Source organism: Trachypithecus francoisi, unplaced genomic scaffold, assembly GCF_009764315.1.
Source record: "Trachypithecus francoisi isolate TF-2019V2 unplaced genomic scaffold, Tfra_2.0 Lachesis_group20, whole genome shotgun sequence".
Classification (NCBI taxonomy): domain Eukaryota; kingdom Metazoa; phylum Chordata; class Mammalia; order Primates; family Cercopithecidae; genus Trachypithecus; species Trachypithecus francoisi.
In genome coordinates, this window is record NW_022681466.1 from 48,821,631 (window position 1) to 48,849,320 (window position 27,690).

The 27,690-nt window shown below is 37.8% G+C and overlaps 1 protein-coding gene across 2 annotated transcripts in view; it reads left to right on the plus strand.

Annotated features, from left to right (window-relative positions):
• The window catches only part of MYO1D (myosin ID), a 378,217-nt gene that overhangs the window by 94,032 nt on the left and 256,495 nt on the right, over window positions 1-27,690 (plus strand). For both annotated transcript variants that reach the window (XM_033184221.1, XM_033184222.1), the window contains exons 4-11: window positions 2,075-2,240; window positions 5,236-5,289; window positions 7,192-7,287; window positions 10,660-10,776; window positions 13,324-13,527; window positions 17,727-17,872; window positions 17,950-18,064; window positions 22,640-22,810. In XM_033184221.1, coding sequence (XP_033040112.1) covers window positions 2,075-2,240; window positions 5,236-5,289; window positions 7,192-7,287; window positions 10,660-10,776; window positions 13,324-13,527; window positions 17,727-17,872; window positions 17,950-18,064; window positions 22,640-22,810 — 1,069 coding nt within the window. The remainder of the gene's footprint in view (window positions 1-2,074; window positions 2,241-5,235; window positions 5,290-7,191; window positions 7,288-10,659; window positions 10,777-13,323; window positions 13,528-17,726; window positions 17,873-17,949; window positions 18,065-22,639; window positions 22,811-27,690) is intronic.

Here is a 27,690-nt window from a genome sequence, read left to right on the forward strand (position 1 = left end):
GCATTTTTGGGGTCTAAACCTATGGGTTGAGCATTTTTTGATGATTAAGCTACTTTGATTCTCTTAAGTGCATATTGTCTCTGTACTTTTATTTATTTCACTGTATCTATTTCTAGATTTGTTTTTAATAGAAAAATACTACTATGGTAAGCTTTACCTAATTATGAGACCAAAAGAATCATTACTCTGAAGCAGTTGAAAGTGTTCCCATCCTGGTTTGTTACTGTTGACTTAAATGTGGTCAGCAGAGCTGTTATAATTTACACTGGTAGGTTCTATTGTTCAAGCTCTCACAGGTTCCTTGCTCTTTTCACCATACCAGGGTTTTTTAAAAACTGTTCTGAGAGAAGTGGGACTCTGGAAGTCAGACCCATGCCTTTCCATCATCATCATTACAACATTCAAAACCCACTGACAGTGGAATTTCTGAACAAGATTCATTTTCTAAAAGGATTTCATGCCATACTGTGCTGTTGTTCACGGGAAGATGAGTAATAAAGCTGGTCTCTACTGTCTGGGGCCCAGCATTTAGGGGAGCAGCTGGCACATAGTATTTGCTTAACAAATACATAAGGGATGAATGGATGATAGCTATAGAGCAACAAGACTCAACTTTCTCATGTGGCACAGCCTTTTTGAGGAGAGAAACTGTTTTCCTAATTGGTTACTTCAAAGCTCAGTACTAATTTAGTAAAGAGTCCCACCTCATCTACACGTCACAATCTTCAGTTTTATGAATAGGAAGAAAGGATTCTGGGTTGGCGTAAAAGAAGAGCGCTTACACTACCCCGCGTGCCCTTTCTTTTCATCATGTTGGGCTGCATTGCTGGGTCAGGAGAGGCATTTTTCTTAATTGTAACACATCCCTGCTTATTACTCTGACTTTGCAATCTAGTTTGACAAGGACAGGGATATGTGTAAGTTTTCTTAATTTCCTTAGGAGCTCAGGAGAGCAACTAGATGAGAAATAAATTAATTTTACACCTACTATAGTAGAGTAAGGCATATATAAATTTACTAGTCTTTCACAAACATATCTTATCACAAGCAGTTTCCCTATGCACACATGTTTTTAAAATATGCTTTCGTTTATGAGGCGATAAGGTTGAACTCTCCAGTATTAGTGGGAGTAACAGTAGATCTGCCACATCAAGTTATTTCAGAGGCCAAAGTTATTTCTGCAGGTATGCCTGTGTAAGAGGAATTTTATCAGTGGAATGAAAACGAGGATATAGCATGAAGTTTAAAATGTATCCATTGGGAGGGGCTGCTGTATAGAAAGTTAGCATTTGTCGAATAAAGAATGCATTAAATGACTGGTACAAAGGAGAAGTACCATACAGCTTCAAACAAAATAATGAGCAATTTCTGAACTAGTGAAGATTAAATTTGTGATGTATAACTAAGTACAATAAAATATCACAATTCCAGGTTTTATAAGCAAGTGCCTTAAAAATTGTATCATTTTCTGTATCACCTATTCTTTCCCTTTTCAGAACACATCTTTTAAAATTTTTTCTTTATGTAGATAAAATATGTACATTTATAAAAGGAAAAACAAAAATTGTAGAATTAAGTCGAAGGTGTAAAAGTTCCCTGAAATCCTACCTTGCCCACTCCATCAGTCTCCTGTCCAGATAACCATAGTAAGGTCTGCCAATCCCTCCAATTTTTAAGCATTTGCTGACACATGTGCATGTGTGCGCACGCACACACACACACACACATATACATGTGTACACACACATAGACACACAAGGATCCTGCAATGCATGTTGTTTGACAACTTGATTTTATATTCATTAATATATGCTGGACATTTCCATGTGAGTACATATTGATGTACTTCATTCTTTTTAGCACCTGTATAGTATTTCATTATATTGGGAAACAAAAATTTATTTTTATCCCTATTGGTGGACATTTAAGTTGTTTGGGTTTTTTTGATATTGCAAACAATGCTGGAGTCAGCATCTTTGTATAAATATTTGCATGTGTTTCAGCAAAATCCAGTTTTTAAAAAATTCTAGTCTCTATAAGTTTTTATAATGACTTTCATGTATCTGTGTTAAAGAGTGAAGAATATGTTGCTTAAGTCCAACTGTGTTTTGGAAGCTTTTGGAAATGCCAAAACCAACCGTAATGACAACTCCAGCAGGTTTGGAAAATACATGGATATCAACTTTGACTTCAAGGGTGACCCTATTGGTGGGCATATCAATAACTACTTACTGGAAAAGGTAAAATGTGCTTAATTTCTGAGGGTAATGTTTTAAGTGCTGAATGTTTAAACAAATTATAGAATTTCTTTTATTGACTCAAAATAGCTTTAAATCCTGTTCTCCCTTCTGGATTAGCTTTTTATGATAAGATATTCTTCTTTTGTCTTCTCTTCTTAGCACTTACAATGTCAAGTTGGAAAAAGTTGTGGACTTTGTAGATAGATTTAGCTATGCGTGTGAATGGGTGGGGGCACAGGTGTGAGTGTGTGCCAACTTCTGGGTAAGGTTGAGCCAAAAATCTATCTTAAGACTAATCAGTTATAGTCTTTTTGTACATCACCATCTTCTATACATTTTAATTTTAATTAATTTGATATTTCATTTTCTTCTAGTTTCTATTTGTTCATTGCTTTATAGTAACATATATGTAATTTGTGGTCTTACATCCTAATTATGAAGCAAACTGTATTTGGTCAGTAAAAACTTAAAATAGGCCCAATTTCTAGAGGATTCCAATTAGAATTCTCTTCTTGGGACCACCAGAGAGGTTGTGTCTGGTTTTGTTTTGTGTTTTTTGAGACAGGGTCTCACTCTGTCATCCAGGCTGGAGTGCACTAGTGTGAACATGGCTCACTGCAGCCTCAACCTCCCGGGCTCAAACGTTCCTCCTACCTCAGCCTCCTGAGTAGCTGGGACCACAGGCAAGGGCTAGCATACCCAGCTAATTTTTTTTTTTATTTTATAGAGATGGGGTCTCCCTGTGTTGCCCAGGCTGGTCTCAAACTCTTAGGCTCAAGCAGCTCTCCTGCCTCAGTCCCCCAAAGTGCTGGGATTACAGGCATGAGCTGCTGCACCCAGCTGGTTGTGTCTTAACTAATCTTGATTATCAGTGGACATGACTGCAAGAGAATACATAGAGTTCATTTTTACAGTTAAGCTTGTGCTTTATGAAATTAAGTCTCCACCTTGAATTTACACAGATCTAAGCTGACAGGTTTTCTCAGTTAAGGGTTTCCTATCCCAATTAGGCCATAGCATCCTTTATGACCATATGATGCAGTATAATCTTTATTTTTGTTTGTTATAGTGAAGTCGGACTGTTAAGGAAATAAATGTATTATCAGAGTCAGTTGAAAAAGGACAGGAAATGCCAGGCATTATTATCAGTCTTTTTTCCAAAATGTTTCATGGATTCACTTTATGTATAATACATATTCAATCAAAAGGGTCCGTTTGAATGAACTCATATTTTGAACCCTCTCCTAACAGTGGTATTTTTGGAACCATCTAAGGCAGAGGTCCCTATGGATTGATCTTGCTCAACTGACTTTTATTACAGGATATAAGGCATTGCTTTTTGAAATGCCAGCAGACCCTGGGGAATGGAATGTTGAGAATATTCCTCCCTAAGCATTCCTTCCTATTCTCCCCACTTCTAATCCTTACCCCACCCCCAACCATCAAATTCCATCTTTAGGCTCCAGGTTAAAAAAATCAAAATAGTTTCATTCTTCAGTAAGTTTTAGGGACCTCTGTTTTAAGCAATAAAAAGAATTATCAAAGAATTGCAGGGGAAACCCCATAGAGAAGACTCATTCTTAGATGAGTATATAATCCATGGGGTCTTTAGGATATTTAACTGATTTGGGAGAGGACGGATAAAGAAAAAGGAGCATTAACCTTGACTATGCCTTCAGCTCCAGCCACCTCTTTAAGAGGAAATTGTTGGGCAGGTGGGAAGGCTAGTCATGGAACGAAACTGTAAGCTGGACCGGGTGTGAGGAGGGGAGAGATGATAAAAGGATTATAGGATAGCGGAACAGAGGCTGAGGAAGAATTGGGACCTGGCTCAGCCTGGTGAGGAGCAGCCTGGGGAGGACGGGAAAGGTCATATGGGTCCATAGAAAAGGATTCAAAGAACTCAGAGCTTGGGGTGGAGACTGAAGGAACAGACAGGAGAGAAAGAAGAAAGATTTGGGACGAGTTGCATTGGGAGCAGAGACTAGGGAGGGACTGATGTGTAAAAGAATGCCTGGATGTCAGGCATCTTAGACTATTTGACCATTTTATGAAAAGAATTATCTAGATCTTGTAGGATGGAGAAATTGAAAGTGCCATTTTCTGGCTATTTGGAACCACTGTAGAGTTTGTATTGGGGTCAAGTGGTGTTGCAGAAGAAAATAAGGCAATTAGATTTAGGTCAGGTGTGAGTTGAAGAGGTTTTAAGTTCTTGAGAACACAGGCTAAGGGAGAAGGAGGAATGGAGTGTGGAAGGTTGTCCATAGTGAAGGAGGAAAGCCCAGAGCAAAGAGGGTAGAGACATGGGCAGTGGCGGGGGCGGGGGTGGCACTTGACACCCAGGGGAGGTGGAGCTTGCCACCAAGGTGAAGGATCAAGACAGGCATCCCCGCGGTGATCAGACACCAATGGAGTGTGGGTGAATAATCAGGGAGGCATCCCCACGGTGATTAAACATCAAGGGAAGACTGTCTTCCCGAGTCCGTGACCGGCACTAGAGTTTTGGGTTCACGGATAAAACGTGTCTCCTCTGTCTCTACCAGAAAAGGAAAGGAACTGAAATTAAGGGAAGGGAGAGATTGAAGGATAGCGCCAAGACTGAAGGAGAAAGAGGTTGAGGGATAGTGAGAAAGGTTGGAGAAGAGAGTAAAAAGAGGCCGCTTACCCGATTTAAAATTGGTGAGATGTTCCTTGGGCTGGTTGGTCTAGGGACCTGAGGTTGTAGGTGGATCTTTCTCACGGAGCAAAGAGCAGGAGGACAGGGGATTGATCTCCCAACGGAGGTCCCTGATCCGAGTCAGGGCACCAAATGTCATCAATTAAGGCAGGAAACGACCATTTTTACTTCTTTTGTGATTCTTCAGTTGCTTCAGGCCATCTGAATGTATACATGTAGGCTTGAGCTCAGAAGCCTGACAGTTCCCTAAGAAAGTGGCTCCTGTTTTATTTTAGGGGCACATTTTCAGGTTAACCATTTTAATTTGTTTTTTCTTAGTCTCGAGTGATTGTGCAACAGCCAGGAGAAAGAAGCTTTCATTCTTTCTATCAGGTTAGTAATCCGTTATACAGATAATTGATCATTTGCCCAGTTGTGTAGGAAATGAGTATTTGTGTCTTGGGCTTTCCCCTGTCCTATGCATCCCTCATCTCCATTGGCCCCACAACATGTCATGCATGCACGCATGCACACATGCGTGCACCACACACCCGCCCTATGTGTTTAAGAGCTTGGATGAGCATGACTGTTTCACCCAGCTGGCAGGAGCTTAGCCAACCAGATGACTGCCTTGGGTGAGCATCCCCCATATTTTCTAGCAGTGTAGATAACACTTTAATGACTGTGGAAGCTTTTGAAATGGTTCTAAATGTTAAATTAATTTTTGTTTTAGTTTGAATTGAAGCTGTTGTTTCCATATTTCGGAGTTCCAGAGATCAGAATACAAATTCAGTTTGTTTCACTCATACAGACTAAAAGCAATATGATTACTTTTAAAAAACAATCCAGGCCGGGCGCGGTGGCTCAAGCCTGTAATCCCAGCACTCTGGGAGGCCGAGGCGGGCGGATCACAAGGTCAGGAGATCGAGACCATCCTGGCTAACACGGTGAAACCCCGTCTCTACTAAAAAGTACAAAAAAAAAAAACTAGCCGGGCGAGGTGGTGGGCGCCTGTAGTCCCAGCTACTCAGGAGGCTGAGGCAGGAGAATGGCGTGAACCCGGGAGGCGGAGCTTGCAGTGAGCCGAGATCCGGCCACTGCACTCCAGCCTGGGTGACAGAGCGAGACTCCGTCTCAAAAAAAAAAAAAAAAAAAAAAAAAAAAAAAAAAAAACAATCCAGAGTTATAACTTTTAGGGAGAATTGCCTTTTTAATCCATCAAGTTTAGAAAAAAATTTGAGTATTTCAAAAGTGCCTTTAGATTCTAAAGCAGAAGTTTTTAAATAGCCCTCCTGTTGGCAAGTCTTTACACTTAGAGAACAAATATGATATATTATTGTAATTTTTAAAGCCCAAAGTAATATAAATCAAGGCTAACAGAAAGTAACTGAATGGTGATAACACAATTGAATGCAATTCAGTCGAGTTCAGTTTCTTCTAGGTAACTGCTTTGATGGACACTACTCATTTGTATATATAAGTTCTGGTATATTCATTTTAAAAATCAATTTTTAAAATCTGATAATTAGACTTTTTAAGTAAATGAAAGCATACAGTTTAATTTAGAGAATATAAACATAATACCTTCCAAAAACATGCTCTGTATAAAAGCACTATCAATATTGTGTTTATGGTTCTGTTGGCAATTTGCCATGTTTTAAATAAGCTATTTTTCTACCAAATTTAAAAGAGTTGTTTATTTCAATAACCTGTAACTTCTTCCCAGTGTTCTCCCCACTTGGGTGAAAGTATTAAAATTTATCTTTATCCAACACTACGATCATGGTTCCCCAGCTGTCCTCCTTTCCTGAGAAGTACTGATTGATGAGGAAAAGCTGTTTGTTTCCAGTGTGATTCAGCATATGACTGTCTGCTGATGCTTCTTACTTCTGTAGCAATATTGACTTTCTCTAAATTCTGAGACAGAACTATATCCTGTCTGTAATGAGGCTGCTAAGCAAGCAACCACCACAGAGCATAGGATCCTGTTTTACAAATGACAGCATTCAAAGCAAGAACCTTTGATGCCAGTTATATTGTAAATGAAATGAGACATTTTCAGATTAATTTTCTTTATGACTGCATAACATTCTCTGTAACTGATGACATTGAAGCCCATTTACCTTGAAGGTTTAAAAAACTAAACAAACCAACAAACAAAACTTCTTCAAAGCTAGAAAAAGGAAGACATAAGTGAATTAATCCCAGAAAATGAATAAAAGCTAGATTACCACTAAGTTCACGTTTGGTTCAATGTATGTCTGGCCAATTTATTTCTAACTAAATATTTTGCAGCTACTCCAAGGAGGTTCAGAGCAGATACTGCGCTCTCTACATCTCCAGAAATCCCTTTCATCCTACAACTATATTCATGTAGGAGCTCAATTAAAGGTGAGAATTTCCTCTTTGAGATTGCTCAGATATAAATCAATCAAAGAATTGGAAGAGACATTCAATAATTATCTGGTCAAGCCTGCTGACTTTAGGCCAATAAGCATCTCTTTTATTCTGTTCTATTTTTTAAATTCTCAAGGACAGAGATTCAGCACATTTTTGAATCAACAACTTTACTTAAAATCAATTGCGATATTTTATCACCATCTGACAGGAAAGAAGTTTTTTCCTATGTTCAATGTTGTATTTTAATTTCTAATCCTATCCCTATTCCTTTTATTTTGACACTATAAAAATATTGATAGGACTAGGAAGCCTGCCTCCTAAGAAGATTCCATATGATTTGGCCAAAGGCAAGTTAGTAAGACAAAATTAAAATGCACTTTGATTCTCCATTCACTGTTTGTTCGAATATTGATTTTGATGCACCCTAGAAATAGTTTTGTGGCCTTTGAGGCATTTCTATTCAGCTTTCAAGTTTTTCCATTTTTTCTCTTTTCTTGCATGCAAGCACTTGCGTACACTTATATGCAGGCATATTTTTGCTCTTTTATTTGTAGTTCATTTTCTGCTAGTAATTTTACAACTAATTCTAATAATAGTTTGTTGATAATAGTTACACTATTATCCTGTTTCATAGGAGGGAAGGTATATAAATGCGTATAATAAGACATGGCAGGATATAGATGACAGTATTACTTATTCTGGATGGGTGAGATTTTGGATGTTTGTGTTCTGTTTTTCCTTATTTAAAAAAATTCTATGTTAAAAAATTTATTGCTTTCATAGTTGGGGGAGAAATAAAAGAAACTATAAAGGAAAAAGATCTAAGACATGGGAGGTATTTCTTTAAAAATTTTATTAAAATAAGCTAATTATACCTGCATTATTGGTTTAGTTGTATTTTCATTGCTGTGTATAGAAATTAATGATATTTTGATTTCTGCAATTAATTTTCCATTATTTGACATTTAGGTTACAACAACTTTACTTTTACAGTCATCTGAGAGCAGGCATGTTTGGCTGAAAATGAATTAAAAACAAAAAACAGTAGAGGGCAACACTCCAGCACTCTGAGAACTAGCCAGAGGCACTTAAAGATGTATAAAGAATTGTAAAGTTAACTCCTGGAAAGCCAGGGACTGGGAATGTTTGTTTCCAGTCAAATTGTCTTATTGACTAAGTTACTTTTGACCAAGTCATGTAGAGTCCCCACAGAAAGCAAATATTAAATTAATAGCCTTTTTTCTAGATTAAATTTAGCTTAGATTCCCTTTTTATCAAAAAATTTCCATGTCTGCTTTCCCCACCTTTTTTTTTGCTTCCTAAGAAAAACAAAGAAGTAATAAATGATCATAGTCAAAACCTAAAATATGAACCAAAAGGAAACAAAAATACACGAAATCTTACCATACAGAGGTGATTATTGATAATGGCTTGCGGCTATATTTATAAATGGAATCATACAATAAATCCTGATTAAATAAACCTGTTTTTATTATAATCTTTCCATGCAAACAAATATAAATTAATATAATAATTTTTATAACTATTAAGTATTGCACTGTCTGTATCTTAACCAGTCTTAAAATGCAGGAATCATATACGGTTAAGATATTTGGGGTTGCAGGTAAGAGAAGACCCAATTAAAAGTCTCCAAAAACAATAAGAAACTTAATTATCTAGCATAACAGGAAACCCTGAGATGGGACAGTTCCAGAATTAGTTAATCCATTGCTTTAACGATGTTGTTAGGGACCCAGGTATTTTTTTGGTTGTTTCCCCAACTTACAACTCTGCCACACTCAGTGGACAGCTTTGTCCTCTTAGGCTGGTTTTCCTTGTAGTCCCAAAATGTCATCAGAAGTTCCAGGAGTCACATGCAAAGGAGATGTTCATGGCTCATGTCCTTTTATAAGCTAGGGAAACCTCCCCAGAACCCTCCTCCACTCATCCCCTGTAAACACTTCCCCTCATGTTGTATTGATCAGAATGGCATCCCATGCCTGTGGCTAACCAGTCATTTTAGTAAGGGAAATTTAAGATCACCCTGATGAGTTTAGACCAGTGAAGGTTTACCTCTTGAGGCTAGGTGGATGCCACTCACAAAGGTCGTGCACACTTAGGAGTAAACAAATCAGGGTTCGATCAGCAAGAAATAAATGAGGGTAGAGGATGACTGTTGGTAAGCAGCCAACAGTTCCCCACAGTAGGACATTTAGATTTTATCCAGTTACTTTCTGATTTCAACATGGTTGCAGTTTATAATAATAGTAATATCTGATACTGCTGAGTGTTTTTTTTTTTTTGTTATGTGCTGGTACTAGGGAGGTGCTTTACATAAATCTTCATTCAATTCCGACAACCACCCTGTAAGATATATGTTATTATGCCTATTTTATTTCTGAGGAAATTGAGGTTCACTGAGGTTGAGTATCTTGCCCAAGGAAAAAGCAAAAACCTAGGAGGAGGAGGGGCTGGTCTGGTTGTCTCCTGGACACTAGAGGAACTTGTACTCACCAGGCAGAGAGGTCCCCTTCCAGGGCCCTTCCTCAACAAGTGAGCATCAGGCCAGGTCTCTGTATCCAAACAAGAGGAGAAACTTACTGAGGAAAGGATTGGTCAAGCCTCTGTGGCTGCTGCTGTGGTAAAACTAATATAAGCAGTTACTATTGCTTTATTGTGAATTTCTTTTTATACACTTGTATTTCCAGTGTGATGGCCACAGCTCTAAAAGGGTAGGTGATTCATCTCTGAGCTGCCTGTACCAGTTAGTAGAGCTGACTTGCGAAATGCGTATCAAGTGAGTGAAAGAATGAAGTTATAGTTCCAGACTATTTAATAGCTTACTAAATGACTGAGGCTGGCTGTTTTGCTTTTGAGGGCCCACCTTGCCTCACCTGGAAAATAAACCGCCTGATTATATGAGAGTGAAGTGTCACTGCCAGCCTAAACAAGACAATTGTGGAACAAAGAGCCACAAACAGTAGCCAAGCATGTATCTTGGAGGCTCCCACATTCAGCACTTCCATTCGTGATCTCACATTCCATACTGTTGCCTTCACTGATCACAGAGTGGGGGTCAGCTTGTCTGAGCCAGCTCAGGACTTGCTCTCTCACTGAAGGTTCCAGAAAAGGGCACAGTGCTTATTTTAGGTGATGACTTTCACACACAAGTGGGCTTTGTACGTGCTGAATAATGTTGCAACTCCTGAAATCATTTTTATTTTCTCTGGAGACTCAACACCCCCTCAACTGATTTACTACGAAGGCAAAACCTTGGTATAACTTAAAGTTAGTTTTTTAATTGTTGAATTTTAATGCTCATATGAAATGTCTGTAACCTAAGGTTTTCATTTTCATCCCCAGTGTTCTATCAATGATGCTGCTGAATTCAAAGTTGTTGCTGATGCCATGAAAGTCATTGGCTTCAAACCTGAGGAGATCCAAACAGCGTATAAGATTTTGGCTACTATTCTGCACTTGGTGAGTAGGGACACCTCTCAGAATGTATTGTCTTCTGCTGAGAACAGGATGCTTTCTCAGAACACTTTGTTTTTTCCCTGTAGATTTAAAATGTATTCAGAGGAAATTTTGTACATGTTTTGAAGAAATTACTATGTCTGTGATTCTTGCCATCATTTTATAATATTATGAGGGATTTTCCAAGCCACTAGAGCGTTGGAGACAACAACTTCAGTTAATTGTCTTACTGGTATTGTCAAACTTTGAATTGGTTAATTTTTTTTTTTTTTTTTGAGATGGAGTCTCGCTCTGTCGCCCAGGCCGGAGTGTCGTGGCCGGATCTCAGCTCACTGCAAGCTCCACCTCCCGGGTTTACGCCGTTCTCCTGCCTCAGCCTCCCGAGTAGCTGGGACTACAGGCGCCCACCACCACACCCAGCTAGTTTTTTGTATTTTTTAGTAGAGACGGGGTTTCACCGTGTTAGCCAGGATGGTCTCGATGTCCTGACCTCGTGATCCGCCCGTCTCGGCCTCCCAAAGTGCTGGGATTACAGGCTTGAGCCACCGTGCCCGGCCTGAATTGGTTAATTTTAAGGATAAAATAATTCAGCAGTGATGTGACTACTAGTGGTATACATTTCTAGTGGCGTTTGAAACATAGAATCGTAGGTTATCAGAACTGGATTTTTGATCGTCTCATTTTACAGGTTGGGAAATGGCCCCGATGGGTGGCATGACTGCCTCAAAGGCACAGCCAGCTCATCCCAGAGCCAACACCATAGACCACTTTGGCAGACTCATAGACCACTTGTATCCCACTATACCACACCAAACTTAGAAGCAAAGAACTGTGTGTCAGATTTCTTTCATTAGCATTTATATAATTAGAGATATTTAAAATACACTGAACATATAATCTTACAATATGAATGACAACATGGATTCAAATCTGGAATAAAAATTACTTTTAATATAGCAAGATTTAACTCTAAATGGATCAGAAATGTACAGGATCTTTATGAAAAATACTGTATAGCAATATAAACAATAAATATTCCTGACTAGGAAGACTTTAGTATTATAAATTGTCTCATCTGTTTGAATTAGTTTTTAAATACAGTGCAGCAATCCCTTTCAGAATCCAAACAGAAATTTTATTTTGTTTTTAACTTGACCTATTGATTCTAGAATTTTCTGGAAAAAGATCAAGTAAAGTATATTAAAGAAGCGTCATATAGGGTAGGGTGAGGGAGGAGAGGGAACATGACTGATTCTACCAAACTTAAAATGATAGTGAAAGCTGTAGTACTTTATAACTCTTTGCACAAACTCAGCACCAGATGAACAGATTAATCAACTGATTGGTTAATGTGCTGGACATTTGGTAGATGGTTAATAAGTATGTATTGCTTATTGAAATAGACTCAAACACTTGAGGAAATTTAACATATTAAAAAGGTGGCATTTCAGCTGGGCAGGGTTGCTCACACCTATAATCCCAGCACTTTGGAAAGTTTGAGGTCGATAGATTGCTTGAGCCCAGGAGTTCTAAGACCAGCCTGGGCAACATGGCAAAACCCCATCTATACAAAAAATACAAAAATTAGCCAGGCATGGTGGCACGCATCTGTAGTCCCAGCTTTTTGGAGGGGCTGGGAGTGGAAGGATTGTTTAAGCCTGGGACATTGAGGCTGCAGTGAGCCGTGATGCACCACTGCATTCCAGCCTGGGTCACAGACCCTGTCTCAAAAAAAGGTGACATTTTAAATCAGAAAAAGCTAGACTGTTCGATAAATCCCGTTAGAGCAACTAACCATGTGAAAAATAGAGTTAGATTCTTACTTGACACCGTATACCAAAATAAATTGTGGATGGATTAAAAAGTTTAAGGAAAAAGGCCAGGCGTGGTGGCTCACGCCTGTAATCCCAGCACTTTGGGAGGCCGAGGTGGGTGGATCACAAAGTCAGGAGGTCGAGACCATCCTAGCTAACAGGGTGAAACCCCGTCTCTACTAAAAATACAAAAAATTACCTGGGCGTGGTGGTGGGCGCCTGTAGTCCCAGCTAATTGGGAGGCTGAGGCAGGAGAATGGTGTGAACCCGGGAGGCAGAGCTTGCATTGAGCCAAGATCACACCGCTTGCACTCCAGCCTGGGCAAGAGAGCAAGACTCTGTCTCAAAAAAAAAAATTAATAAAATAAAATAAAAAGTTTAAGGAAAAAAAAACTATAAAAGCATTAGAAGAAAACATCAAATGCTCATAAACCCTTTGGAGTAGGAATGGTCTAAGTATGACACCAAAGAAAGAGAGATCTTAAGGCAAAAGATTCATAGCTTTGATTACATAAAAATGTAAAACTTCTATCTATCAAAAACATCACTGAAAACAAAAAGATAAATGAGTAGAGAAAGGGAAAAAGTAGATGAAACTCTGTTTTTATATGTTGAGATATATAATGTATTTAGGAAAATAGGTACGAACAAGGTCACCTGAATTATATTTTATATTGGCAAATATATCCTTGACATAATGTTTCATAATGTGTTATTTTTTTCACTTTTGATACAGGGAAATTTAAAATTTGTAGTAGATGGTGACACGCCTCTTATTGAGAATGGCAAAGTAGTATCTATCATAGCAGAATTGCTGTCAACTAAGACAGACATGGTTGAGAAAGCCCTTCTTTACCGGACCGTGGCTACAGGCCGTGACATCATCGACAAGCAGCACACAGAACAAGAGGCCAGCTACGGCAGAGACGCCTTTGCCAAGGTGAGAGTGTAACTGACCCTCTGTCACCTGGTGCTGATCACAGTTGGAATTCGAGTGAAATCCTGTGAGCATGTATTCAGACATTCTTGAAAGAGGGTTAAGGCTTTTAGAAACCATAATGATACTTTTTGGCCATTGAAGCCTCAGTAAAACTCGCAGATATAAGCATCACTGCCAGAAAAGGTTCTGAGAAGAGTGAAGGCTGACTGGGGGCGGTGCTCATGAGGGCTTCATGTGCACAGCTCCTTTCATGGCCTCCTGTGCTGCTTCTCTCACTCAGTAATGCTTCACCAGAGTCAACTGAGCTCTGATCCATTTTTTTTAAGTTTTGTTTATTTTTAATTGATAATAATTGTATATGTTTATGGGTACAATGGGATATTTCAGGACATGTACACATTATGGAATGATCAGATCAGGCTAATTAGCATACCTCTTACCTCACCTATTTATCATTTATTTGTGATGAGAACATTTCAAATCCACTCTTAGCAATTTGAAACATTATTAATATTATTGTTAACAACAGTCACCCTGCTTTGCGGTAGATCACCAGAAGTTATTCTTCCTGTCTAACTGAAACTTTACTGTTTGACTAACATCTCACACTTTCTGCATCCACCACCCTACTCTATCCTCTGGTAATCACCATTCTGTTCTCTGCTTCTATGAGTTTGACTTTTTCAGATTGCATAGAGGTGAGCTCACACAATATTTGTCTTTTTGTGCCTGACTTATTTCACTTAGCATAATGTCCTCCAGGTCTGTGTACCAAGCCTGCAGTGATAGTACCACAGTTTATTTAATCATCTTCCTTTTAAGTCATCCACTTTGCTTCCCTTTTTTGCAACTGCAAACAATGCTGCACGTCTTTATACATCTATGCTTACACACTAGTGCTTTTGTTTCAGTTGAATGGATTCCCAGGAGTAGTCTTGCCAGGTCAAAGGGTATACTTATTTTATTTTTATTTTTTGAGATGGAGTCTTGCTTTGTCATCTAGGCTGGAGTGCAGTGGCACAATCTTGGCTTACTGCAACCTCCACCTCCCAGGTTCAAGTGATTCTCCTGTCTCGGCCTCCCAAGTAGCTGGGATTACAGGAGTGTGCCACCACACCCAGCTAATTTTTGTATTTTTAGTAGAGACAGGGTTTCACCATGTTGACCAGGCTGGTCTCAGACTCCTGACCTCAAGCGATCTACCTGCCTCGGCCTCCCAAAGTGCTGGGATTACAGGCATGAGCCACCACACCTGCCATATACTTATTTTAAACTTCATTTTTACTGATTTTATGATTGCATGGTAATATTTTATTGTTACTTTTATTTCATTACTAGTATATTTGAGCATCTTATATTTTTGTAGAGTATTTAAACATATTCTAAGAATTGCCTGGGTATATCTTTTGTACATTTTTCTTTGGAGCTGTTATCTTTTTATTGTCAATTTCTATCTTAGCATATCATAAACTTTAACCCTTTGTCTATTAATCTGTGTGGCAAGCATTGTATTTTCTCATGTCTAACTGTTGTTGTTGTTTTAGTAGTTGATTAGTTTACTGTCTATTTCATTTTTTACTCTTGTAAGTTAGTCTTGGGGGAATTTGAATTTTTCCTAAGTGCAACGGAGAGCAATAGGGAGGACTTTAAGGAGGGGCAATGACTCAAGTTTGCTTTTTTGTTGTTGTTGTTTGCTGGAGTGCAGTGGCACGATCTCAGCTCACTGCAAGCTCTGCCTCCCGGGTTCATGCCATTCTCCTGCCTCAGCCTCCTAGCTGGAACTATAGGCGCCCGCCACCATGCCCCGCTAATTTTTTGTATTTTTAGTAGAGACAGGGTTTCACTATGTTAGCCAGGCTGGTCTCAATCTCCTGACCTTGTGATCTGCCCACCTCGGCCTCCCAAAGTGCTGGGATTACAGGCATGAGCCACCGTGCCCGACCTTTTTTTTTGTTTTTTTGAGATGGTGTCTTGCTCTGTCACCCAGGCTGAAGTGCAGTGGTACAATCTCAGCTCACTGCAACCTCCACCTCCTGGGTTCAAGCAGTTCTTCTGCCTCAGCCTACTGAGTAGCTGGGATTACAGGCACCCATCACCATGCCTGGCTAATTTTTGTATGTTTAGTAGAGATGGGGTCTCATCATGTTGGCCAGGCTGGTCTCAAACTCCTGACCTCAGGTGATCTGCCCACCTTGGCCTCCCGGAGTACTGGGATTACAGGCGTGAGCCACTGCACCTGGCAAGTTTGCATTTTTAAAATGATCATTCTGGCCTTCGTATGGAGAATGTTATGAGGGCTAGAGTAAGAATGGAAGCAAAGAGGCCAATTAAGGGGATATTATGTTAATCCGGGAAAGAGATGAGGGCAGCTTGGACCGGAAAGGTGGAAGTACAAATGGGGAGAGGAGGAGGATTTGAAATGGACTGTGTTGAGAAAATAAAATCCTTAGGACCTATTATGTGGAGAATGAGAGAAGCAAGGATAATACTTTAACATGGTCTGGCTCCAGCCCACCTCTCCCACCTCATTTCATACCATACCCAGCCCCCCTTTCTTCAGCCTAGCATATTAGTCTTCTCTCAGTCCTCACAGATTATCTTGATCCCTTTCTCCTTCCAGTCACAGGGCCTGTGCACATCTGTTCCCTCTGCTTGGACTGCTCTTCTCTCCTCTCTTCCCTGGCTGCCTCTTACTCATCCTTCTGGTCTCAGGTCAAGTATCACTTTCCCAGAGAGGCCTTCCCTAACCTCCCTGAGCACTGCATAGATTAAATTCCCCTAAGACCCGATGTACCTCTCCTTTAGTGTGGATGTATATCTGCGAAGTGGGGGGCAAGTGAGAGAGAGAGAGAGAATAATTTTTTCCTTCACTCTATTCCCTAAGTTTCTTGGAGATTGAGACCATATTTGTGTTTGCCTAGACCTGTATCTCTAACAAACTATATGTAATAAGTATTCAGCAAATATTTGTTGAATAAATGAGTGAATTTCTAAGTGGTGCTATTTATTTGTGGCTAAAAGTAGGATAGGAACAGTTGTTGGAGGAGGAAAGATCAAGAGTTCTTTGAGTTTGAGATGGCTGTGAGATATCGAAGAGTCAGTGTCGGGTAGATGGTCAAACTTGTGAGTCAGGGGCTCAGAGACTGTTCTCTGGGTCTGGATTTGGATAATACCTTTAGGAGTCATATTCGTATTATTTAATCCTGGGTGAGATGATTTAGAAGGTGCTAGAGAGTGCAGAGAAGAGGACCAGGAAGAACTCCAACTTTTAGAAGTCAAATAGAGGAGGAGACTACCAAAGGTCACCAAAAAGGAACATCCAGTGAACAAACAGTAAAAGTCAGAAAGACTGTTATCCAAAAAGAGAAGAGTGTTCCAAGAAGGCAGTGAAAACCTAGGTTGAGTGATGCTGAGTGACAGAGCAAAATGTCCGTATGAGGTACAAGAAGGTATCTATGTAGAGGTGCTGGGAGTCTTTGATGAGCCATTTTAATGGAGTAATAGGATGTAAGTGCAGACTGGAGTGGATTGAAGAGTAAAGGAGAGGTAATGGATATGGGTGAAGAGAGTGGGTAGCAGGCAGGATACGTTAAAGAAGGTTTTCTGATGATGTGACATTGCAGAGTACACGTGTATCGGGATGTGAACGTGTGTTAGCGTGTGGTGCCTTTGTCCGTGTGTGGCTTAGTGTGTATGTTCTTGTGCATTGGATGTGTGTGTGATTCTCAAGGAATTTCAACCCTTGATCTTTGGCTCAGATCTTCATTTAGCATTAGAAATCAATATTTATATTTTTAGAATTCATATAGCTTTAGTGGATCATAGATATTAACTCACTAGCTCTCAACTCTTTATAATTGATGAAATTAATAATAAAGCAATGAACTGGCTTATTCAAGGGATCAGGCAAACTATTGATATAGCTGGGCAGGGAAACATGCTTGGAGGGTGTTGTTGGAATTGGTGTAACGACCAGTAATAATCTTTTAAAAATACAAGCTATTTACTTTAGTTTTGCATACATCGTGTAGTCTGGGTTTTTTTAAATGGACAGTCTACATTTTCAGTTGTTCTGCTGAGGCTAGTAATGGCTATGCTAAACAGTGAGAAGGGGGACAGGAATTTAAAACTGATCACAAATCCAAACAGAGGACTCATTCCCAAATGGGCAAGCATTTATGATGCTATTTTCCTTGCAGGCAATATATGAGCGCCTTTTCTGTTGGATCGTTACTCGCATCAATGATATTATTGAGGTCAAGAACTATGACACCACAGTCCATGGGAAAAACACTGTTATTGGTGTCTTGGATATCTATGGCTTTGAAATCTTTGACAACAACAGGTAAACTGGAAAAGATACTTAAAACCTTGTTGCCTATTTTCTATTTGTTGAAACCTAATTTATTCCTTTTCTTGTAGTTTTGAACAATTCTGCATCAATTATTGCAATGAGAAACTGCAGCAGCTATTTATTCAGCTGGTTCTGAAGCAAGAACAAGAGGAATATCAGCGGGAAGGGATCCCCTGGAAACACGTGAGTGGACTCTTAACGGAAAATGCCTTCGTGTGTTTCTCATATTATTGATAACGTCAAATTTTATTTTAGATATTTCTTGATCTTTTGGGGGTACTTGAAACATCTGAACCTTAGCTTTCCTTTTTGGGATATGTAAATACAATTAATTTCATCATTTTTAAGTGGGATTGCTGTAATTTGATAGACTCCCTTGTTGGTGCCCAGAACATCCTGAGTTAGAACCAGTAAACCTGTTTTCACTTTATGACTGATACCATGTGGGCTTTCTGGTTCATATCTGTCTATTAGCGTTTAGCATACTTTATTAAGTTTTACCTTAAATTGGCTGAGCTTTGCTTCAGAATCTAGTTTCTTCTTCCCTTTTTCCTCCTTTTTCTCCTCTTCTACTTGGTAGACTATATGGTATTTTATTGTCTTCAGTTAATGTTGTTTATATTCTCTGAAACCTGGGCATTAAAACACTTGTATTACTTTCATCTCCATTTTCTTGTATTACACTTCAGTCATCACCTCTACTCTCATCAATCTTTGGGGACTTTTGTATTTGTCAGAGGCAAACTAATCTAGTAAGATATAGCTGGAAAGTATAATGGGTCCATGGTGCAAACCACAGAGATCATAGCTAAAAGGCATGACTTGTTCGGTTTTTAAATTTCCTATGATAAGACCTTCTGCTTATGATAGAAATGAGACATAGTAATTTTTCTTGTAAACTTGTATTTTTAAGCAATTTTGAAAATGAACTTGAAAGATACAAAAACTTTTAAGTTTCCATAGTTTGAGTTTATAAGATTGTTCATCCTCTTGCCAGAGAATAAAAATAAAGCCAGTAGTTGTTTTTTGTTATCCAATATAATAGCAGCAAAAAATTATTTGAAATACTATATTTAAATGACTTTTATCTTCCTTCCTACCTTTCTATTTTCTGTTTCCTCTCATTCTGAAATAAAGAGACAATGATATAACAAATAGCTTGCCTGCCTCAAAATTGTAACTTTGCCTTCCATCATGTGTTAAACGTTAGAATGCTATAAAAAAGTTGCTCAAGTATATTGGTATAAATTTTACCTATTTGCAAATAAACCAAAGAGCTACTTTATATAAGAGTTATCTATAGTTTGATTTAAATAGTGAACTCTTTTAATACAATTAAAATTAATTCAGTTCAATTAAGTGTATATGAAGCTTTCTAAGAATGAAACTGTTGTATAATACACAATATAACTGAAGCTTGGATTTTTAATACCAAATGTAATCATAAAACTTGTTCCAAGGTACTAGTCAAAAATATCCTTTAACAATCAGAATATCAAATTTCATAGGCATAATTGACAACAGAGTAAGTAATGCAGTAGACTACTCCAAACATCTCAAAAAGAATCAAGAATCCCAAAATGCAAAAAATTTTAGCTAAATAAACCAAGAAATATTTGTCCTAGAGGGAGCAGAAGGCTAACCCCAGAGTAACAGTTACTTACTACATGCCAGATCCCCCCACAATTACAATCTCTGTTCTGGGTAAAACCCCAAACTTCTAAACGTAGTGATTCTTTTTAAAAGATTTTTTGTTACCGAAAATTTTAAACACACATTAAGAAGAGACACTACAGTACAGTAAACCCTATATACCCATCACCTAGCTTTAACATTTACCAGTAGATTGCCAGTCTTATGCCATCTGTATTATACCCACCTACTCCCAGATTATTTTGAAGCAAATTTCAGATATCACATTATTTCATCTATTCAAGTGGATATCTATTCAGTAAATATTTCCATGTATTTCTCTAAAAGATAGAGTTTTACAAAAACCATAATCACAATACCATTATCATATCTAAAACATTAACAAAAATTCCTTGATATCATAAAATGTCCAGTCAGTATACATGTTTCGTATTTCTTCAGTTATCTTCTGATTGTTGTTTTGCAGTTTAAATTTCAATCCAAATAAGTTTCTTACATTATGATTGATTGATAGTTCTCTTGCATATCTATAGATTTTCTCCTTCATCTTTCTTTTTTTCTTTGAATGATCTATCTTTGTAATCTTGTGTTGAAGAGAGTGAGTCATTTGTTGTGGAGTTTCCCACAGTCTGGATTTTGCTAATTGCATACCTCAGGTGCCATTTAATATGTTTTTCTGTTTCTCGCATGTCCTGTATATTGGTTGTTAGATCTAGAGTCTTGACTGGATTCAGGGTCAATTCTTTTCCACAGCCCATTTCATAGATTGTGTGTGAACTTCCACCAGGAGGTTCATAATGTCTGGTTATCTCTCTGATACATTCACTTTTAAAAGCTTTTGATGCTGTAGTTTGCAAATCATTTTAACTATTGAGAACTTGACACTCAAGCACAAAGCTGTTTTATCTGGAGTAGGGATGAGAGGCCAGAGCCCTGGGTCCCTAAACGACCCCATCACAACTCTTCTGGCTCCTGGTATCCCTTAGCAAACCTCATGGGAATGCCAAGTTGCTGGAAGACCTTAGTTTGAAAATTACTGGTTTAAGCAATGTTTGAAGCAGTATTAAACTTACAAACTGAAAGTTACTAGCAGAGACCAATAGCTTTTAGTAATGTAATTGGAATTTTAGGGAAGGTAATTCTTTAGTCCCTGGGACAAAAGACTTGGTCTTTAATTTCATAGTCCCAAAGTCTAAGATGTCAACTATTAATGTAGAGCTCGTGCTTTTTGAGTAGTTTTAGGATTTTTTTGCAAAGATAGAAATAACTTTTCTCCCTAATTAGAAATGTAATAAATGCCCATAATGAAAGTAAATATTTAGACTTACATTGCTTCACCTCAGTACCACTGAAATTTTGTGCCAGATAATTCTTTGTTGTAGAGGCTGTTCTATGCATTGTGGGATGTTTAGCAGCATCCCTGGCCTCTACCCACCAAATGCCAGTAGCACCTCTACCCCATTTTGACTAGAAATGTCTCCTGACATTGCCAGATGTCCCCTGGTGGGCAAAATTCCTCCTAATTGAGAAACTTTAATTTAGACAAATCAGAAAAGTATAGAAAACAAAGTAAAAACTACCCAGTTTACAGAAGAGAACATGCAAGACTAGAAATGGAGCTAAAAGCCACGTACAAATAGCTGGCATAAATCCTTGGATTTTAAAGCATGAAATGGGAACACATGAGTTACTTGAGTGGTCTATTATGAGTATGTAGACCTTACAGAAGGTAATGGAGACAACGATCAGTTTAGGTAACTCCTGCATAAGATGGGACATAGCAACACACAAGATTAAACTATGTGATCATAAGCTGCCCCTCGTTGCGACGTGCAGCTTGCCTGAGTTGGACCTTTGTGTGCCCTCTGTGTGTGGTGATAGGTGCATTGCAGGCTATCAGAATAAACAGGTGTGGCAGAGGATTGTAGGACAAACCTTGTATATATAGAGTTGCTGAAAAGCCAGAAGTTATGTATAACTTCATTCAGCTTGTGGAAGTAAAGGAAAAGCTTTTTCTTATCTTTTATAGATACTTATTTATTCAGAATTAAATTCTTTATATTATGCCTAGAAAAATGTCAAAATTCAATAGAATTTTGAATAAGCTTTTTAACTTTGGGGAAACTGAAAGAAATGCTCTTTTGGATTTTAGTCATTCAAGGTCATGTAACTAAAAATGCAAGTTCTTTTTTTTTCCATTTTAAGTGGAGTTTAACACTAAGAGATAAAGGGTTGTTAACAAACACAATAACAAATGGACATCTGATTGGTATGAGGCATTACTCTGTACACATAATATTGATATTTTTGTGTACCCTCAGTGCATAGCATTTACACATAGAGCCACTGCTGCATAGCACAAGAGTATCTGAAGAGGCTGAATCAGAGTAAGGCTGTTTAACAGACTGAAATTTTTTAGTATATATATTCTATATGAAAACAGAACTTTTGAACTGGCAGGTAGAAGGCAACTCTGCCAAACACTTCAGTTAAAGCCCCCACTTTAGTGCACAGTTCCATCCCTTCCATCTGCATGCATGACACATTAACAGTATTTAAAGGTAAATGAGGCAGTTTGTGGCAACCACAGCCATCATTATGAACGTATTGCACAAAATGTCTAAAACTAAACATTTAACTTGTACCCTGCTTTTATAAAAATGCAAGTTTTGTGTAGTACCTTAACTTTATTATCAAGTAGTACATCAGATAATACTTTAAGGTTATTTGTTGGCCCTTTGTGGAAGGTGGACCTTATGATTAATTGCAGGCAGATTGGTATGAAGGAGTAGGTTTGGGTGTGGGATCTGGAGGCAGGATTAAAATGAGTTTGTGATGGGAGAAATGATGTCTACCTTATTATCTTTGCCTTGGGCTATACTAATCTCAGACAATGTATTTCATGATAGAAAGTTAACAAAGAAATTTAAAAATAAACCTCTGTTAGAATGTGTACTCGTTTTAGTGTAAGACCTCTTTAATGTCACTCACACATTTGACACCAAAGTAGTTTTATCTAAACTCCTGATGCAAATGGGGGTACCGGGATTTAACCTGGCCTGGTCACTGTTCTCTTCAGAATTGCCTCCTTGCTGTGTCCTACAGATTGACTACTTCAACAATCAGATCATTGTTGACCTCGTGGAGCAGCAGCACAAAGGGATCATTGCAATCCTCGATGACGCTTGCATGAATGTCGGCAAAGTCACTGATGAAATGTTTCTTGAAGCACTTAACAGTAAATTAGGCAAACATGGCCATTTTTCCAGCCGAAAGGTAATGTGTTTAATGATACCTTCTTCCTTTTATCTGTGAGATTCTCCTTATTGTTTGATGGAGTTAAATGACTTTGTGTGTTGGGTTAAAAGAATGTCCCCTTTAATAAGAAAGAAAAGTCACAGACATCCATTAAATGATTTATTGCTGTGGATAAATTCTGCCTCTCTGGTTTATAGTATGAAGAAATTGATAAAATCATGTTAATCCAGGAGAGGGAGCTCCAGACCATACAATTTCGTAGAAATAGGAAAAATGAGCATGATTCTTTAGAAAGCATGATGTCATTTATAACCAATAGATGTAGAGGCCTTGCTCATGTGCTAGAGTTTTACTCCTGCATCTGATAATTCTGGCATGGAAAATAGCTTTTGTCCTTGACTTTATACTGTAATCCTCAGTAACAAAATGTGTTGTGTACTCTGCCGTACTTCTTCAGACCATATGACTTTCTTGAAAACAGAGAGATTCTAGTTGTAATTCTAGTTATTACAAAGAAACTTATTCATTAAATAAATGGGTATCCTTTTAACTCTCCATTTTTCACGATTTAAAAATGTCATAAACAGATCACATATCTGTAGTAATTGGTGGCAATTATGATTATCAGACCTTTGTGCTGATATGGACATATCATTTGCATGGTATATTCCATTTGCATAGTATTTGTTCAAGAAATTTGTGTTAGAAGAGGAAGACATCATCATCACCCCTGAGACTTCCCTGCACATAGTCTTGTCTAGTAACCATATGCTAAAGGGAAAACAGGCCCCTGCTCCTTCACATCCATAGAAAAAGGGGGCAAACATTTCTGCCTCTCCACAGTTCCATATAAATCTATGACACTGCCATTTTTTAGTGTGAATAAAGTCTATTTTCTAACTTCGTCTCCTATGAAATTATGTAATCAGAACAGGGAAATTCCACAGTTAACTAGCTAAAGCCCAAATCATCAAGAAATAGATTACTAGCTGATACTGATTTTAGGCCAGTTTTTTCTAAAATATTTTCCTTGGTCTGTTACTGAGGATTGATTGTAACCCTACTACAAGTTGGCTTTCAGATACTACAGTCTGCTCTTTCATAATAGGATTTTGGGTTAGGACTGCTTCAGTCATTCCCCATTTACACCATAAATACCTAATAAGTGTTTCTCATCTTCCAGGTGCAATCCTAGGTGCTAGGGACAGAGCACTGAGCCAAGTTAGAAGTCACCTAAATAATTCAGAGTGATGTTTTTAAAGATGGCATGATTACATGGGCAAATGTCCTATCTTTGAGGGAAAGTTTATAAATGCCCTTTATAATCACAGTTCAGGTTTTGGAGACTCACTTAGCACTGTGCCTACCAGATGGTAGACATTCAATCAGTGTTTGTAAAGTTGAATTGAATTTTTCCCAATCATATCAAATAAATCTTATTTAAATTTTCATTTAAATTAGCTATGAGTCTCACATGAGAAATCAAATCTACCTCATTTTGATACCTTCTACCTTGGCCATTTATATACCTGAATTAAATGTGTCAACCAAATATTTTGAAATATCCATTCCTTTTTTTTTTTTTTTTTTCTTTTGAGATGGAGTCTCACTCTGTTGCCCAGGCTAGAGTGCATGGCGCAATCTGGGCTTATTTCAACCTCCGCCTCCCGAGTTCAAGCGATTCTCCTGCCTCAGCCTCCCAAGTAGCTGGGATTACAGGCACCCACCATCATGCCCAGCTAATTTTTGTGTTTTTGTAGAGATGGGATTTCACTATGTTGGCCAGGCTGGTCTTGAACTCCTGACCTCAGGACATCTGTCCCTCCGGTCTTTCCAAGTGCTGGGATTACAGGCATGAGCCACCACGCCCAGCCATGTCATTTGTAAGAGTAACTATACATACTACATCAGTATTTGCTACTGATTTGACATGAAATGCTAAATAGTAATTTATCTGTGGAGAGGGTTTTCTTTTTCTTTTTCAAATTTGTGGGAGCCCAGGTTTCCCAACTTTTAGACCAAGTAGCTCTTTCTTTTGGTATCCCTAAGACAAGTGCTGAGATAGTGATTACTTATTTGTTTGTTTATTTATATTATTTTAGATCTGGGGGGTACATGTTCAGGTTTGTTACATGGTTATATTGCATAATGGTAAACTTTGGGCCTCTAGCATACTTATCACCCAAATAGTGAACATTGTACCCAATATGTAATTTTTCAACCCTCACCCCCCTGCTTTTGGAGTCCCCAGTGTCTTATTTCCATCTTTGTGTTCATGCATATGCATTGTTTAGCTATCACTTACAAGCGAAGACGTACATTATTTCACCTAGTATAATGTCTTCCAGCTCCACCCCTGTTGCTGCAGAGGACATGATTTCTTTCTTTTTTATGGCTGCATAGTATTCCATTATATATATGTATATCACATTTTCTTTCTATCCAGTCATTTGTTGATAGACACTTAGATTGATTCCATTGCTTTGCTATAGTGAATAATGTTATGGTAAACATATGAGCACAAATGTCTTTTTGTTATGCCTAGTAGTGGAATTGCTAGGTCAAATGATAGTTCTATTTTTAGAACTACCGTTTAAAAGAAATGTTTACATTTCTTTGAGAAATCTTCATACTGTTTCCCATAGAAGTTGTATTAATTTACATTCCCACCAACAGTGTATAAGCATTTCCTTTTCTCCACATTCATGCCATCTGTTTTTGACATTTTTGGTAATAGCCATTCTGACTGGTATAAGACGATATCTCATTGTGGTTTTAATTTGTAGTTCTCTGATGATTAGTGATGTTGAACATTTTTTCAAACGTTTGTTGGCTGTTTGTATTTCTTCTTTTGAAAAATACCTGTTCAAGTTCTTTGCCTACTTTTTAATGGGGTCATGTAATTTTTTTTGTTATTTAGTTATTTGAGTTCCTTGTAGATTCTGAATATTAGTCCTTTGTTGGAGGCATAATTTATAAATATTTTCTCTGATTATGTAGGTTGTTTGTTTACTCTGTTATTTCTTTTGCTGTACAGAACCTTTTTAGTTTAATTAAGTCTCATTTGTTTTTGTCACATTTGTTTTTGAGGTCTTGGTCATAAATTCTTTGCCTAGGCCAATGTCCGGAAGAGTCTTTCCTAGGTTTTCTTCTAGGACTTTTATAGCTTCAGGTTTTACATTTAAGTCTTTAATTCATCTTAAGCTGGTTTTTGTGTATGGTGAGAGACAGGGGTCCAATTTCATTCTTCTGTATATGGCTAGCTATTTTTCCCAGTACCACTTAGTGAATAGCGTATCCTTTCTCCATCGTTTATTTTTGTCAACTTTGTCAAAGATCAGTTGATTGTAGATATACAGCTTTATTTCTGGGCTCTCTGTTGTGTCCCATTGATCTATATGTTTATTTTTGTACCAGAACCATGCTGTCTTATAATAGCCTTGTAGTATAATTTTGAAGTCAGGGTAATATGATGCCTCTGGTTTTGTTTGTTTTGCTTAGAATTGCTTTGGCTATTTGGGCTGTTTTTTGGTTCTATATGAACTTTAGGATTGTTTTTCTAATTCTGTGAAAAATGACATTGGTAATTTGATAAAAACGGCATTGAATTTGTAGATTGCTTTGGTCAGTATGAGCATTTTAATGACATTGATTCTTCCAATCCTTGAGCATTGTATGTTTTTCCATTTTTTTGTGCCATCTATGACTTCTTTCATCAGTGTTTTGTAGTTCTCCTTGTAGAGATCTTTCACTTCCCTGTTTAAATATATTCCTAGGATTTTCTTTTGTGTGAGTGTTTGTGGATATTGTAAATGGGATTGAATTCTTGATTTGGTTCTCAGCTTCAATGTTATTGGTCGTGTATAGAAATGCTTATTTATTTTTGTACACTGATTTTATGTCCTGAAACTTTACTGAAGTTGCTTATCAAGTCTAGGAGTCTTTTGGAAGAGTCTTCAGGGTTTTCTAGGTATTAGATCATGTTATCAGTGAACGGGAATTATTTGACTTCTGTTTTCCAGTTTGAATACCTTTTATTTCTTTGAGATAGAGATTTTTAAAATGTATTCTTCTTTGGGATTTTTACCTAATGAAGAAAAGAAATGATCAAACTATCAAAATATTTTAATCACTGTGAACCGTTTATTACATATGCTATTCTGTGTGTTGAGCTGGGTATCATCATTTGCTACTGGTTACTGATTAGCTAGACTTATTGGCATGTTAAATTAGAGGTTTCTGTCTTGTAAAAGTTACTTCATTTAGGGACTACATTGTTTCCTCCGCATTAAAGTTGCCATGGAGAGACAGGCAAATGATCCAATAAAGCATAAAATTATTATTTAAATTATTAATATAAAAAATTAAATGATAGATACATAACTTTGCTGTTACCAAAAAAGTAAAGAAAAATCTAAAACCTCCTGTGTTCAGATCAGTTGGGACTTTGCAGTATCCAAATGTAAGAATGTTCCATTAGTGTAGACATCTCTTGGGTCCTTTTCCTTAAGGAGTTTTGTAAATAAAATGGTTTGTAAAAGGGGTTAATAAGAGAGAGAGCAGGAAAGGGGAATTAAATATTTTGGAGACCTCTCTGTTTGGTAGATGCTTTGTTCTCCATATTCATTTAATCCTCAGGACAACTCTCTGAGATAAGTAATTATTAAAGAAGTCAGAGTGAGTAGATAGTAGAGCCGAGATTTGAACCTTGGAGGTCTGACTCTAATTTCCTATAATTATTCACTTGTCAAATTAATAGAAAACACCTTGAGATTATTTGTTACCTAACATTAGAACCTAAGTGGGTTTTGTGTATTTCCCCAGGAAAACCTTTTTTTTTTTTTTTTTAGATGGAATCTTGCTCTGTCGCCCAGGCTGGAGCGCAGTGGCACGATCTC